Raw genomic sequence first — 14,360 nt, 5'->3', positions numbered from 1 at the left:
GTCCTTCTGTAAAGGGAATAAGTGCCTTAAAGCTTTGTAACTGTGTACCTAGTCAATAATCACTGCGAAGATGAGTGTTGACAATTAAGACCTTCTGAAATTGAAGTTCTTCCCCACAATTCAAAAGGAGCAAGAGTCAACTGCGGCTTCTCTTTGAAGTGAGGGGAAATCACTATGTATCTGTTATTATTTCCTATGTTCCAGACAAGTACTGGCTCAACTTAAGCCCTGCATGCAGCAGTCATGGTTTCCTCTAAGTACTCCTATTCATAACAGGAGTTGAGGCACTTGAGGATGAGGACTGGGGTGGGGCTGATGAGGCAGAAGCCCCAGAGACTGCCCCTTCCGTGCAAATGGAGGGGGAGAAAGGCTCAGGGGTGTGACCTGCTCTGGCAGAAGGGTAGGATTCACAGGGGGAGGTGGCTCTAGCACTGCCTCCTCGGGAGAGGCTGCACATCAATAGTAAAGAGAAGTTTCAGCCCCCTAAGCCGAGTGCTCATCTGCAAGACAGGAATTCCTACAGGGATGTGAGTATCTGAGCATTCTCTGCCTCTGCTTAAAAGGGAGAATCATTGGAACAACATTGCAGCTCTTGTTCAGTCTTGGACTTCTTGCTACTAATCTCAGTCTCCTGAACTTTGGCCTTTGCTTTCCTTTGCCTTGCAGGAGCATCTGATCTAGATTCTGCTCTAGGTTACTAACTGCCAAGTTTGTACCATTAGACTGCTACAATAAAAGTTTACTTCTTTACTTTCAAGTAATGGCACCTGTGGTTGGTTTTGGATGGGAGGCAGGACAAAAGCAGCCTAAGGATGCAATCCTACACCAGCTCAGTGAGACTTCTGGGTAGACATGTATAGGAATGCACTGTGAGATTCCTAAATGACATTACTGCAGTGCCAATGTAATGTATTTTTTATGATACAGTGGCATACCTATTGGTACACCCCGTGTATGCCAGGTTGGCATGCAATGATAAGAAAAGCACAGTCAGTCCAAGACATTTGCCGCCTGAGGCAAAGGGAAAGAGATTGCCCCTTCTATGGCATGTGCAAAAGCTGAGCAGCCTGAATCTCATTTCAGCACCAGAAAATTGGACAGCGTCCTCCACCACACCTAAGGCCAGCAGGCTAGTTTAGTGGGTGCAAAGTAGATCACACAGCACACAAAGATCCCAGCCTATTGCTGTTGGTCCCTGCCCTGCAGCATCTGCTGCCTAAGGTGGTCACCTCACTTGGCCTAATAGTAGGGCCGGCCCAGAACAAAAGCAATAAATACATAGAGAGAGAACACTACAAGATGAAAACACCAGATGTGGCAATTAAAGAAAGACCATAAAATTCTGGAGAATGGATAAAACTTGCATTATTTTGCTGAAATACCCGAGCACATGAAATGGTAGGTGGTAGCTGGTAGCTACCAACTACCAGCGTTGTGATCAGAGAAATGAGGAGAAGGAGCCCTTCCATCATGATTTGACCCTGCTCCACAATCTGCTGCATTACTGGCCATCATGCAGGTGTGAAGGGTTTAGGAGAACAGAAAGTCAAGACAATCTGAAACACATCTGAGAGGGAGAGCTGTTCAGGTGCCAAAAACATTCCATTGTTACAACAGTGTTTGACAGACAGGAGACATCAGATCATCCAAGGAGGAGGGAGGAAGGGCCAGAGAAGGTATAAGGTGAGGTGGCTATCCTGTGGCCTTTTGGTCATTGCTAAACTAGAATTCTCATCATCCCTGACCATTAGCTATGCTGGTTGGGGTCGGTGGGAGTTGGAGTCCAATGACATCTGGTCAACCACAGGTTCCTCACCCATGGCAAAAGGGCTGGGAACAATTCTGATGAATAGGCAGTGCAGAAGAGATCACAAGAGTAAAAGAAAGCTCAATGGGGAGCAGGATGGGAAGTATTGCAAGTGGACTGTTCTGTACATTATTTGGGAGCATAATGGTCCTGCTCTGCATGCTATGCACATGAAACTAACTGTCTTTTGTGAACTGCCCTGGGTAGGCTTAGTCTTGAAAGATGACATAAGGTTTTTTTTAAGCAAATATATATTGAATGGTTTCTGACTGGTGCCAAAATTATAACAAAGCTGGTGCTAGGCAAGCTTCTCTAGGGAGGGAGGTGGAATCCTGGGTGCCCTGACAAAAAGATCGGTTGTGTTAGACTGAATGAGGTATTTTTTATGAAGAATAATTTACAATATTCTTAGGCTGAAATCCCATAACAGTATGTTTCCCCCTGGTGAGTAGCTTTACGGGAAAATTTTAAATCAGGAAAATTGCCATACCACCAGTCTTCAAAGAATGGGATTGCTAAGATATATTTTTAAAATGGAAATCCTGAAAATGCTTCTCCTGCCATCCCACTAAATCCAGAAGGCCTTTAAAAAAACACAACCCAAAAAACTCTGATAGGAACAGGCTGTTAGGAGTTTTTATTTTGGATGGGTTGCCAATGGCTTCAGTCCCTTCACTCTGCACATACATTTACTATCTTTTCCTATTTCTTAAACCCACAAACCTGCTTATTGTTAGCAAGGGAGACTAAGATATTGCAGAACCAACAGACAGCTTCAGAATATTTGTTGATTGCTTTCCATTTTCATCTACCTGAGCTATTTACTTGACAGCTGTTTACCAGGTAAGATAAGTAGTAGTTTTCTTATTAGGTTCATCTGAGTGAACAGCAGAGTCATATCTCACCTCAGGCTTCACCACAACAGTACTAGCCTAGTCCCGTGTAGTCCAGAAACACCTGGAGAACCAAAGGTTCACTACACCTACTATATCGTAACATTGTATGCCATAGTCCATGTCCCTTTTATATAACAGTCTTGCTCTTCTTGAGATCATTCTAGAGCATCCTTTCTCAACTTCGGGTGCCCAGATGTTGCTGTACTACAATGCCCACCACCCCTAGTTAGCAGAACCAATGGTCAGAGGTGATGGGAGTTATAGTTCAACAACACCTGGTTGAGAAAGGTTGTAAAAGTTTCACGTACGTCTGCTGGGCAGCAGTGCAGTTAAGTGATTTTAGACCCTGGACTTAATATGGTGGGGGGCAGGGGAGAGCAGCATTCTTTAGATGGCAAAGTGCGCTTACTTCATTCACTATGAAGCATTATCAGCCAGTCCTGTTGCATTTGGGAGCCCTCCTACTCTTTTGAATGGGGCCCTGGACTGACTGACTTCATGTATTTAGAGCATTCATACCCCACTCTTTAGCCAAAGAGGCTCCCAGAGTGGTTTACATACCGTCAGTTAGAACAAGACAGTCCCTGCCTGCAAGCTTACATTATAAAAGACACAACACACAAGGAAAGGGAAACAGGGAGAGAAGAATGGAGGAAAGCAAACTCAGGTGCCAATGGTTCTAAGTCAAATAGCCGTTCTTATAATGATATGTATTTCTTAGAAAGTCTTGCTTTGACAGCACCACTGCTGCTAAGTGCAGGGGCCCAGCCCTGGAGGGGATGGACCAAGCAGCTAATTTAAGTTTCCCTCCCCCTTTGAAGCTCATCAGACTTCCTCACATCTAAATAACATAACCCAGCATCCTAAACTTAGAAAGAAAGAACTTGCTTTAAAGTCCACCTAGAGCAAGTTCAATCAGTTTCACTTGCTCCTGATCTTCTTTTCGTTCTTCATGCTCTTTCGGTATGTGTATTTTTAATTTATGGACCCTTACACAACCAAGAAAAGAAAAGTGCTACTGAAAACAATCAGTGAATAAGCTTCAAATCTTCTTACATCATTTCAAAAGAAGATAGCAGGAAGTCTGAGCATGGATGAGAAAGGAGCCCCGAAACAAAGACAAGGGGTGATAATGGCCCCATGAGGATCAACTGAAACACAATCCCTAAAAAAGAAAACTTTACATGGACACAGCAGTGAGTAGCTGAAATTCATTCGTTCCACTGGGAGGCTTAAGAGGAAATATATGTTATAGACCCAGAATAATCTCATAGCCGGCAGCCATCAATTCACACCAACCTATACCTAAGGATACCATGACAAAGTTTAATATTGCACTGATCCCCTGCAATATCTACAAATATCAATAAGGATCAGTTTCACTCTGAGAAAACAACCCTCAACAAATCCCAGCATCATGAATGAGCTAGCAAACACCCTGCCAAACAGGACTGGCATCTTCCTATTTGCATTCAGGTGAGTTCAAAAGCAAACTTGCTTCTTATTGCAGGCATGCAACTCAAATGGCCTCTCCCCTTAGAAAGGAGGGGAGGTTGTCAGCATGCAGTCTTTAAGTGGTAATCACACACACACACACACACACACACACCAGCATCCCAGCAGGAAGGTATGTATAGGAGAACTTTACCTAAAAGGCCTCAAGGTGACGAGACATCTTCTGACCATTATTTTCCCATCTGAATTCACTGTAATCATTGTTCAAACTTTAAAAAAAAAAAAGGAAGGAAGGAAAGCAGACATGTAACAAGTCCAATCACTGTTGTTATAAAGAGCCCGTGACTGGAGGCATTTTTTTTTTTAAGGATGTGTATAGAAAAGGAATACAGAATTGCCCTAATAATAAATCCAGGTATATTAAAGGGAATCCAATCTTCGGTTCCCTCCCAGGTGCTCTGCCTCTGTTGCCGTCTGCTTCAGAAGAAATAGGTGTGAACCCAGAAAAGAGAACTAGATGGTGTTGATTCCTACAATGTTTTAGTCACATTTTGAATGCAGGTTGATGTAGCAAACGCAGCAGCCCTCCCTTCTCCAAGTATTAAATCCACTGTTGCTGACCAGGTGGGAGACACCTGGACCCAGAGACTCTTCTGTTCACAGGATCCTTCATCACAGCCAGTTTTCGCCCAGGTTTCACCTCAACCCAAAAATATCCTACAGCAAACGCTCGCTCCTTTCCTTCTCCAAGCTTCAGCACTTCCAGGTAGATGCCATTTCCTGCGCTTGTTTCCTATTCAAGAGGCGACTCCCAGCCACGGATGGAAATGCAGTGGTTAAAAGGACCAGCTCCATCCCAGCTCGGCGGCTGCCTTGTAGCATCCTGGCCATCCAAAACATTCCGTTTTGAGTCTTGCGAATAGGTTGTGTTGTTTCCTTCTGGGAAGGATGCGCTGCTAGGAGCCAGGATTCGGAAGAGGCTTCGTCGTGAATAGGATGCCATCTAGTGGCAATTGCAGGGATAGTCCCGTGGCATTAGCCTTTTATGAACTGTGAAGAGCATACCTGAAAGGTGGTATTGCACAGCAGCCTTACAGCAGTGCCTGTTTCCTATTCAGCCACTAAACACAAGATATGGGCTTTTGACTTCTCGGTAGTGGCGCCCTCCCTGTGGAACGCCCTCCCTTCAGATGTCAAGGAGATAAAGAATTGCACAACTTTTAGAAGACATCTGAAGGCAGCCCTGTATTGGGAGGTTTTTAATACTTGATGTTTTATGTTTTTAGATATGCTGTAAGCTGCCCAGAGTGGTTGGGGAAACCCAGTCATATGGGTGGGGTATAAATAAAAAAATTGATTATTATTATTATTATTATTATTATTATTATTATTTTATTATTCTATTGCCAGAAAACCCAATACATGCTCAGGCAGAATGCTGAAGGAACAAGATGTGGCTGACACAATACACCACATCAGCAACACTAGACTGGGTTACTGCACCAAACTCTACATGAAGCTGCCTTTGAAAAGGGTTTGGAAATCTCAGTCACTCCAGAGGGTGCTAGCCAACTTGTTACTGAGAAATGATCTGGGAGAGCACACTATGCCAATATCCAAAGCTTTCTACGAGTTAACAGCTTCTGGGTCTAATTCAAAGTGCTGGCAGGGCAAGCCCAGCCCATTGGGGGATACAGATTAATACATTGGTTCATGAGTGAGGGGCACTTTTCCTAAGCTACCCACTCCTTAAGCAATCCCACACCTGATCACCTCACCCCTTGTTAGTGGTTTGGGTGTCTTCCGTACCTAGAAGAACTCTCCCCTCCTGGCTATACTGAGACCCAGTAGCCTGAATTCCCACAGGTTCTACCTCTCCCAGTTCAGTCACAGCCCTCCCAGAACACTCCTGTCTGTATACCTTCCCCAGACCCTTAACCTGGTCTCCCTATCTAAGCTGCAAGGCTTGCTATGGATACAGTGGTGCCCCGCAAGACGAATGCCTCACAAGACGGAAAACCCGCTAGACGAAAGGGTTTTCTGTTTTGGAGGCCCTTCGCAAAATGAATTTCCCTATGGGCTTGCTTCGCAAGACGAAAATGTCTTGCGAGTTTTTCCGACTTTTTTTCCTCCCCCCCCCCCTTTTTCTAAGCCGCTAAGCCGCTTATCTGCTTTAGCTGATAAGCCGCTAAAAGCCGCTAAAAGCCGCTAAGCCGCTAATAGCGCTAATCCGCTAAGCCGTCAATGGGCTTGCTTCGCAAGACGAAAAAAACGCTAGATGAAGAGAATCGCGGAACGGATTCTTTTCGTCTTGCGAGGCACCACTGTATTTCACTTAACTCAGTCAAATCCTATCCTACTCCCTATCTCTCCTCTTAAATCAAGCCCTATCTCTCAATCTGAACCTTAGCCCTATCTAACTATCTCCCTCAGAAACCGCTCCTTTTATTCTTCCCTCCCCTCCCCACTTTGTGGCTAGCTGACTTTGTAGCCAATCAGAGAGAGGCTCCAGCACTCTGGTGGAATTTCAAGGAGACTCCATCACCAGATTCTGGTCTGGCTCTGCTGTCCATCACAGTCAGCTTAGAAGCTATGGGAGAGGTCTTCTTGTGGTTAAGAAACAGGAAGCAGAGAGTAGGAATAAATTGACAGTTCTCCCTATGGAGGAATGTAGAAAATGGAGACCATCCGTCCATTCCCCCCCCCCACACACACACACACCAGAATTGTTTTTCAGACTGTGCTCTTTAACTCGTTCATACAGTTGGGATGAGCCAGGAGAAAGCAAAGCTTGCTGATGATACCAAATTGTTCAGGCAAGTTAAAACAAAAAGGTATTGTGAAGAGTGTAAAAAGGATCTCTCCAAACTTAGGGAATGGGCAGTAAAATGACAGAAGGATTTTGCAGAAGGGCTTTGAGCTCAGTTCAGTTCTGATATTCAGAGCAAATGACTGGGCTCAGAATCCATTAATTCTAAATATATGTTGTTTGAACCTGGCTACAGTGGGTGGGTCTCAGGGTTCCAGTAAAAGAAAAAGAGTAAATCCTAGAAGCTTGAAGTCAGCCCACTCCTGCCCTAATCTGATTGCAGTGTATCAAAAGGAGGCAATACGAGATATAAAAGAAAGTATTAGCCACATGTAAGAGGTTCCAAAACTGATTAGCTTTTCTAGTTGACTTAGTACACATACCACAATGTCCTTCCACTGCAAATCTTACAAACTGAACCTGGAAGAGAAGGCACTTGGCACAAGAAGGTGAATTAATGATGTGTGGGCTCAGATTCCTAAGGAACATCTTCAGGAAAGATTTCACCTGAGTGAAATCAGGGTAGAGGAACTTGTTTCTGACAGATTATGTGTGCTTGTACACGAGTAACAGAAACAAGGAACTCGCTTCCATTTAAGTCTTGTCAGTGTTGAAGCATACTTAACAAAGCCCAACATATGAAAGTCACAAGACATTTTTAGAAGACTACACAGATTAACTTTGTCGTGTTTGTCAAAGGGAATTCATACCAGCTAGTTGAGGAATTAATTATGTTAACTGAGCAGAGAGCTCAGTGGATTTAAGAGAATGCAATGATTGCCTGGATATTAAGGTGGGTCATGTGATATATCAGCAGTAAACCAAGCTTGGACCATACTGGCTCACATTTTGTAGTACTTGGTTCCCCCCCATTTATTTATTTATTTATTTAGTTATTTATTTACATTACATTACATTACATTACATTACATTACATTACATATCCAAATGATATAGGTAAGACACATAACTTTGAATATTCAAATACTATAAATAAAACACGTCATGTATTCTTTGCCTTTAACACTGCAGTTGTACATCCACATTTAACCAACTATTGTTACTATTGAGGGAGTCACAAGGGTGCATGGGGAAAAGGAAAGCTGTAACAACATTTTGTTGTATTTGTATGGACTCAGCCTGGTATGTCAAGTTGCATAAATATGATAATTGCTATTGCTTCTCGTATACTAAACCTGTCTACTCAGAAGGAAGCTCCAGTGAATTCAATGCAGCTTACTCCTAGGCAAATGGCATATCTGTTAAATGAATAGTCTAAGAGTGAGGCTAGGAACAAGTATCCCTCAGCTAGTTTCTTTGGAAAGAGAAGAGCTGGCATGACAATCTAGAGGGGATGAATTTCCTTTTCCTGCACAACCACTGCTGGTTCAGAAGCTCGGCCTGTTTTTTCAATTGGCCGGCCGATTTGTGACATCACGAAGCCGCTTCACCAGTGACTACTCATTCGCTTTCTCCAATCTATTTGCACATATGTATTTATGGATTTTAACCTTTAGGTGATGATTTAATATGACTTTACTCATCATTACCAGCCAGAAATTTCTGTTCTATTCCTCAAGTAGAAGAATATTAACACATCTCTGGTTTCCTAATAACTTTTTCCCCTAGCAGCTGACATACTGTTGACCAGCTGTCTGCTTTTCTTCTTAGTGCAGCTCCTCAAATAATTTAAAAGAAAAACCTGTGGTGTGAAGATCAAATTATCCTTGTTATAATCGCACCTCTTGGGAGCCGTTGGGCTCAAAAGAGTATAAAAATAAACTTTACTTACTGTACTGTAATATTAATAACTAAAAAAAAAAAAAAGCCAAAAACTCCTCGTTAATTTGCAGGTTCACCCATTGTCTAGAGGGAGCCATTGTGTAGAGAATGTTGAACTGCAGGCCAATGCTATCCAAATTACACAGAGACCTTTATTTAGTGGAGAGTTTGATGCAATTTTTCTCATGCTGCCACAAACCTGCCTTCACAGCCTGTGTGGCCCAAACCTCTGCTCCAAAGTCAACCCTATCTTTGGTTAGAACATGGGTAGGCAAACTAAGGCCCGGGGGCCAGATCCGGCCCAATCGCCTTCTAAATCCGGCCCACGGACAGTCCGGGAATCAGCATGTTTTTACATGAGTAGAATGTGTCTTTTTATTTAAAATGTATCTCTGGGTTATTTGTGGGGCCTGCCTGGTGTTTTTACATGAGTAGATTGTATGCTTTTATTTAAAATGCATCTCTGGGTTATTTGTGGGGCATAGGAATTCATTCATATTTTTTCCCTCCAAAATATAGTCTGGCCCCCCACAAGGTCTGAGGGACAGTGGACCAGCCCCCTGCTGAAAAAGTTTGCTGACCCCTGGGTTAGAGTGAATTGGCTACCACAGGTGAACCGGGTTCGCGTCTCCGCTCCTCCACATGCAGCTGCTGGGTGACCTTGGGCTAGTCACACTTCTCTGAATGCTCTCAGCCTCACTCACCTCACAAAAGGTTTGTTGTGGGGGAGGAAGGGAAAGGAGGTTGTTAGCCGCTTTAAGACTCCTTAGGGCAGTGATAAAGCAGGTTATCAAATCCAAACTCTTCCTCTTCTTCTTCTTCACAGGCAGCAAATGCTGAGGGCAAGATGCAGGGGGGCATGCAACTTGCCTTGCACACTTAAACTAGCTTGCTGTCCTTAAGTGTAGTCAGCGTTGGGCAGCATGGTGGGGCAGCCCTGCTCACCTGACCTCCGGTTGGTCATGTTCCTGTTGCCTCCTGGCAGGTAGAGTGGGAGGGGCTGAGGCAGTGGTGAGTGAGGCTGGAAAAGTGCAAACACACCAGTGGGAGCACTGGGTTGTCCCTGCCGATGCATTTGTACCGCATCAACCTCACCACTCCCTTGGCCCCCTATCCCTCTAATTCCCAGGAAGCAAAAGCAACATGAACAACAGGTGATCAGGGGAGCTGCCCTGCTCCTGTGTGTCCTTATGCGTACTGTCCCATCCCCAGTGTTGAAGCAGCATTCAGTTGCCAGCTGAAATGTTGACAAACTGATTGAGAAATGTTTCCGCTACATCTTCTTCACACTATCTCCTCCATTCATTCTCTGTACCATCTGGCTAAAATAGGAATGAGAATTGGAATGCTGATTATCCTAAATAACCCTCTTGGCTACCCTGTGGTTGACATCTTCTTCCAATTTTGCATACGAATGAGAAATGTCTTTTTTATTTTATTTTTTGAAAAAAGAGAGAAAGAAATAAAAATCATAAATGGCAGACACAAAATATGAAGTGAATTCTCATAATCCTTCATTGTTTTCCATGAGATTAGATCCCCCTTCCAGGGAGGCTTAGAACATCATCTTCCGTAAAGAAAGATTTCATGATGTGTGGAAAAAACAGGCTAAGAAGTTATTAGTAAAAAGGTAAAGGTACCCCTGCCCATACGGGCCAGTCTTGACAGACTCTGGGGTTGTGCGCCCATCTCACTTAAGAGGCCAGGGGCCAGCGCTGTCCGGAGACACTTCCGGGTCACGTAGCCAGCGTGACATCGCTGCTCTGGCGAGCCAGAGCCGCACATGGAAACGCCGTTTACCTTCCCGCTGGTAAGCGGTCCCTATTTATCTACTTGCACCCGGAGGTGCTTTCGAACTGCTAGGTTGGCAGGCGCTGGGACCGAGCAGCGGGAGCGCACCCCGCCGCAGGGATTCAAACCGCCGACCTTTCGATCGGCAAGTCCTAGGCGCTGAGGCTTTAACCCACAGCGCCACCTGCGTCCCAAGAAGTTATTAAGGATTAGACAAATAGGCAATTTCTGTAGAGCCAGGGGGAAATGTTTCCCCTCGATTGCCCAATGTTGGATCATTCCCCAGTCTCTCTGAAATATGTGTGAAAAGCTCAGCCTGGCCTTTATCTCTTCTTTCCTACAACTTAAGGAATCAAAACATCTCCCATTTCCCCGGCAGCAGGAGCTGAAGGGCAGGAAAGTGGAGGGATGTGCTAATGGAGACATTTGGCAGGCTGTGTTGGGGAAGATCACTCTAGATCTTGGGTGCCTAACTCTCCCTGCGCTGGTGTGGTGGTGCCGGCCTCCCCCTTCAAGCCAGAGGACTGGACACTTACTGCTGTGAAACAGCTATAAGCAAGAATAAGCCGCCCATGCTTAAACACCAGCAGTTGTAACAACAGCTACTTGTCTTGCCCTGGATGGACGTGTAATGTTTCTAGGATTGCTAGATCAGTGTTTCCCAACCTTTTTTGGGCAAAGGCACACTTGTTTCATGAAAAAAATCTCGAGGCACACCACCATTAGAAAATGTTTAAAAAATTAACTCTGTGCCTATATTGACTATATATAAAGTAACTCTCTTTAATAGGAATCAAATAAACACAAAGAAAGTATTTTATAATTACTTTATTATGAAATAGTAAGTAAACAGAAATATGAAAAATTATAAAATACTTTATTCAGTGCGCCTTTTGTTCCTCTCCTCGAAATGCTCCAACTCAATGTTCCTCCGCAGGCTGGCCATTGGAGAGCTGTGTCGCCCACACCGCAGCCCAATACAATATGAACCCTCCCCTCGCAAGCGGCAACCCCTCCACACTCCCCACCTTAAGCCTCCACACGCGCCCTGCCCAAAGAGATGCCCGCCTGCGCACGAGGGGATCCTTTACCTCAGCATCCCGCCCCAAAAAAAAAAAAAGAGGGCGGGAGACTGCGGTCCCTCAGAGGCTGGGCGTTAGGAAGAAGCAGCCGCCTTCATCCAAGCAGGAGCAGCAGCAGCTGTAGCTGTAGTAGCGCCAAGCTGTGCCGGGGACTCCGTGCCCATGAGGGGAGGGAGGGGAGAGAGAGGAGAGGCAGCAGGTCGCCCTCTTAAGTCACGCGCGCGCAGGCACCACCACGCATCCCTCGCGCCCTCTCGCAGAGCCCCTGCTCAGCACCTCCCGCCTCGGGGACGCCCGTCATGAGCTGCTGAGAGGCCGCCAAGCCTCCAGGCTGCTCCCATTCAGCCTTAGGCGCGCGCCCGCCTTGGGAAAAGCGGTGCTGGGAGGCGGAGAGAGAGAGAGAGAGGACGCCACTGGCCGCGTCCCACCCTCAGTCAGTCGGCTCGGAGCTACTGAGGAGAGGGAGGTGGGGACGACGGCGCGTCTGTTCCGCTCGGGGCCAGCGCGCCCCTGCCCCCCTCTCCAGAATCCCCAACTAAATACGATGCGCTAAGGGAGGGGGGAGAACCCACCCACAAAGAGGACGCCTTTCTGCAGGGCGCCTAAGGCCTCTCGCCGGCTGACTCGCCCGCCTCCCTCCCACGGCACACCAGGCAACGTCTCGCGGCACACTAGTGTGCCGCGGAACACCGGTTGGGAAACACTGTGCTAGATGATGCCATGCATGAGACAATCATATCCTTAAACAATTGGTGAGAGGATAAAAAGTTGCTTTCTCTAACCAAGTAGGTACACTGTGGAGTGCATCCAACATTAGTCCCAGAAGAGGCGCATTGAAATCAATGAGCTTAAGTTAGTTGTATCCATTGATCTCACTAGAGCTACTCTTGAGTATGACTTACGTACGTTGGATACAATTCCAAAGAGTAAGTGGGCATAGCTGTGGGTCATAGAAGCACCATGAAGTGTAATAAGTTTATTTAGACTGGGCATGATATTATCCCACACTTTCCCGAGGAGGGGAGGCTTTTATCTAGCTCTGCAAATTTCAAATCAGCAGTTACCTTCAGAGTAGTTGCCCTTAACTTTGAGCTTATTCTCATTTTTTCTGCATCAAAGCTCCTACAGCCCTCACTCTCCAGCACCACTTATTCCATGCCGTGATAATCTCTACATAACAGGATTGGGTCCAGTGAGGTCTCACTATGGCTTAGGGATGGGGAAGAAATTTAATTCAGTTCACATCTATCAAATCCTGAAACAATATGAGAACTGACACATAGCCATTCTTCAAAATGGACAGTTTTTCAGTGCTGTTCTCCAACCAAACAATGTTTGCAAAAGTTCAAGTTAGGGGAAATGAATGTGTTCATCAAAATAACATGCAAATGTGCATTATATTTGGAGAAATTGCTTGATAAAACGTGTACATTAGTCAAAACTGCACATGTTTATTAGGTGGATGCCGTGGAGAAGCATATATCTGTCAGAAGAAACAACATTCAGGAGAGATTTGAGAAGTTTCTGCTGAATATACACACTCATACAGATTTTCTCACCCCACAATTCATCCTTCTTAGATATAATCCCAAAATCTATCCAGGCTGGTTCCAGACTTACATTCCTGGGAAAGAAGAATCAATGTTCAGAGAGATAGGGAAGATCAGCTACATAGCCAAAGAAAGAAAAACTAGAAGAAAAAACTAGAAGAGGAAGGAATCCACCATCCTTATGCTCTTTGAATGTGAAACTGTATAAACACTTGAGACAGAACATGTGTCACAGAGTGTCAGTGTCACAAAGTTCAAAGCAAAAGCAAAGGAAATGTCTTTGCAATTCCAGTAGGACAACATCTGATATACAAAGAAATGAGTTTTTTACAGATGTACTGCCCCATGTTTCTTCAGTAAGAAAAGCAAGGATCAGTTGCCCCCTGTACTTTTAAAGGTCATGTTGGTGGACTGCCAGATGTAAAGGCATCCTGGAGATCTGTCTGAAAATACAGCAGGGTTGTATTCTAACGTAAGTCAAAACTGAGATTGTCCTTCAGCAACCTTTGCAAAGAAGTAAAAGCCTAGTAAAGGTAAAGGTAAAGGTACCCCTGCCCGTACAGGCCAGTCTTGACAGACTCTGGGGTTGTGCGCCCATCTCACTTAAGAGGCCAGGGGCCAGCGCTGTCCGGAGACACTTCCGGGTCACGTGGCCAGCGTGACATCGCTGCTCTGGCGAGCCAGAGCCGCACACGGAAACGCCGTTTACCTTCCCGCTGGTAAGCGGTCCCTATTTATCTACTTGCACCCGGAGGTGCTTTCGAACTGCTAGGTTGGCAGGCGCAGGGACCGAGCAGCGGGAGCGCACCCCGCCGCAGGGATTCGAACCGCCGACCTTTCGATCGGCAAGTCCTAGGTGCTGAGGCTTTAACCCACAGTGCCACCTGCGTCCCTTAAAAGCCTAGTACACAATGTAATAACAGAAAGGAGACAAATGAAGACAAGGTTCCTATCCATAGGTGGGCACTGCACACCCAAACACACCCACTGAGGGCTGGTTTTCATTGAAATTTTAGGTCCAAGATTCCAGGGAAATAATTCATTAATTTATATTTAAGAAAAGCTTAGTGGTTCATTTAAACTTCCCTGACTTACTCTCTGTATCAGCTGATGTCATATGCCCCCTACCCCATATAACATAATTCCAGAGCCACATTTTATGAACTAAGTGACCTGTTCATTATGTGA

General features: G+C 45.3%; 1 protein-coding gene across 1 annotated transcript in view; it reads right to left on the bottom strand.

Annotated features, from left to right (window-relative positions):
- Positions 1 to 5,151, bottom strand: part of MGAT5B (alpha-1,6-mannosylglycoprotein 6-beta-N-acetylglucosaminyltransferase B) — a 174,201-nt gene extending 169,050 nt beyond the window's left edge. Inside the window, exon 1 of the mRNA XM_079965995.1 lies at positions 4,352 to 5,151. Coding sequence (XP_079822121.1) covers positions 4,352 to 4,419 — 68 coding nt within the window. The 5' untranslated portion in view covers positions 4,420 to 5,151. The remainder of the gene's footprint in view (positions 1 to 4,351) is intronic.
- Between the last annotated feature and the right edge of the window lie 9,209 nt (positions 5,152 to 14,360).

Source organism: Podarcis cretensis (genome assembly GCF_951804945.1).
Source record: "Podarcis cretensis genome assembly, chromosome: 2".
Lineage (NCBI taxonomy): Eukaryota > Metazoa > Chordata > Lepidosauria > Squamata > Lacertidae > Podarcis > Podarcis cretensis.
This window is presented reverse-complemented; position numbering and strand designations above follow the sequence as displayed.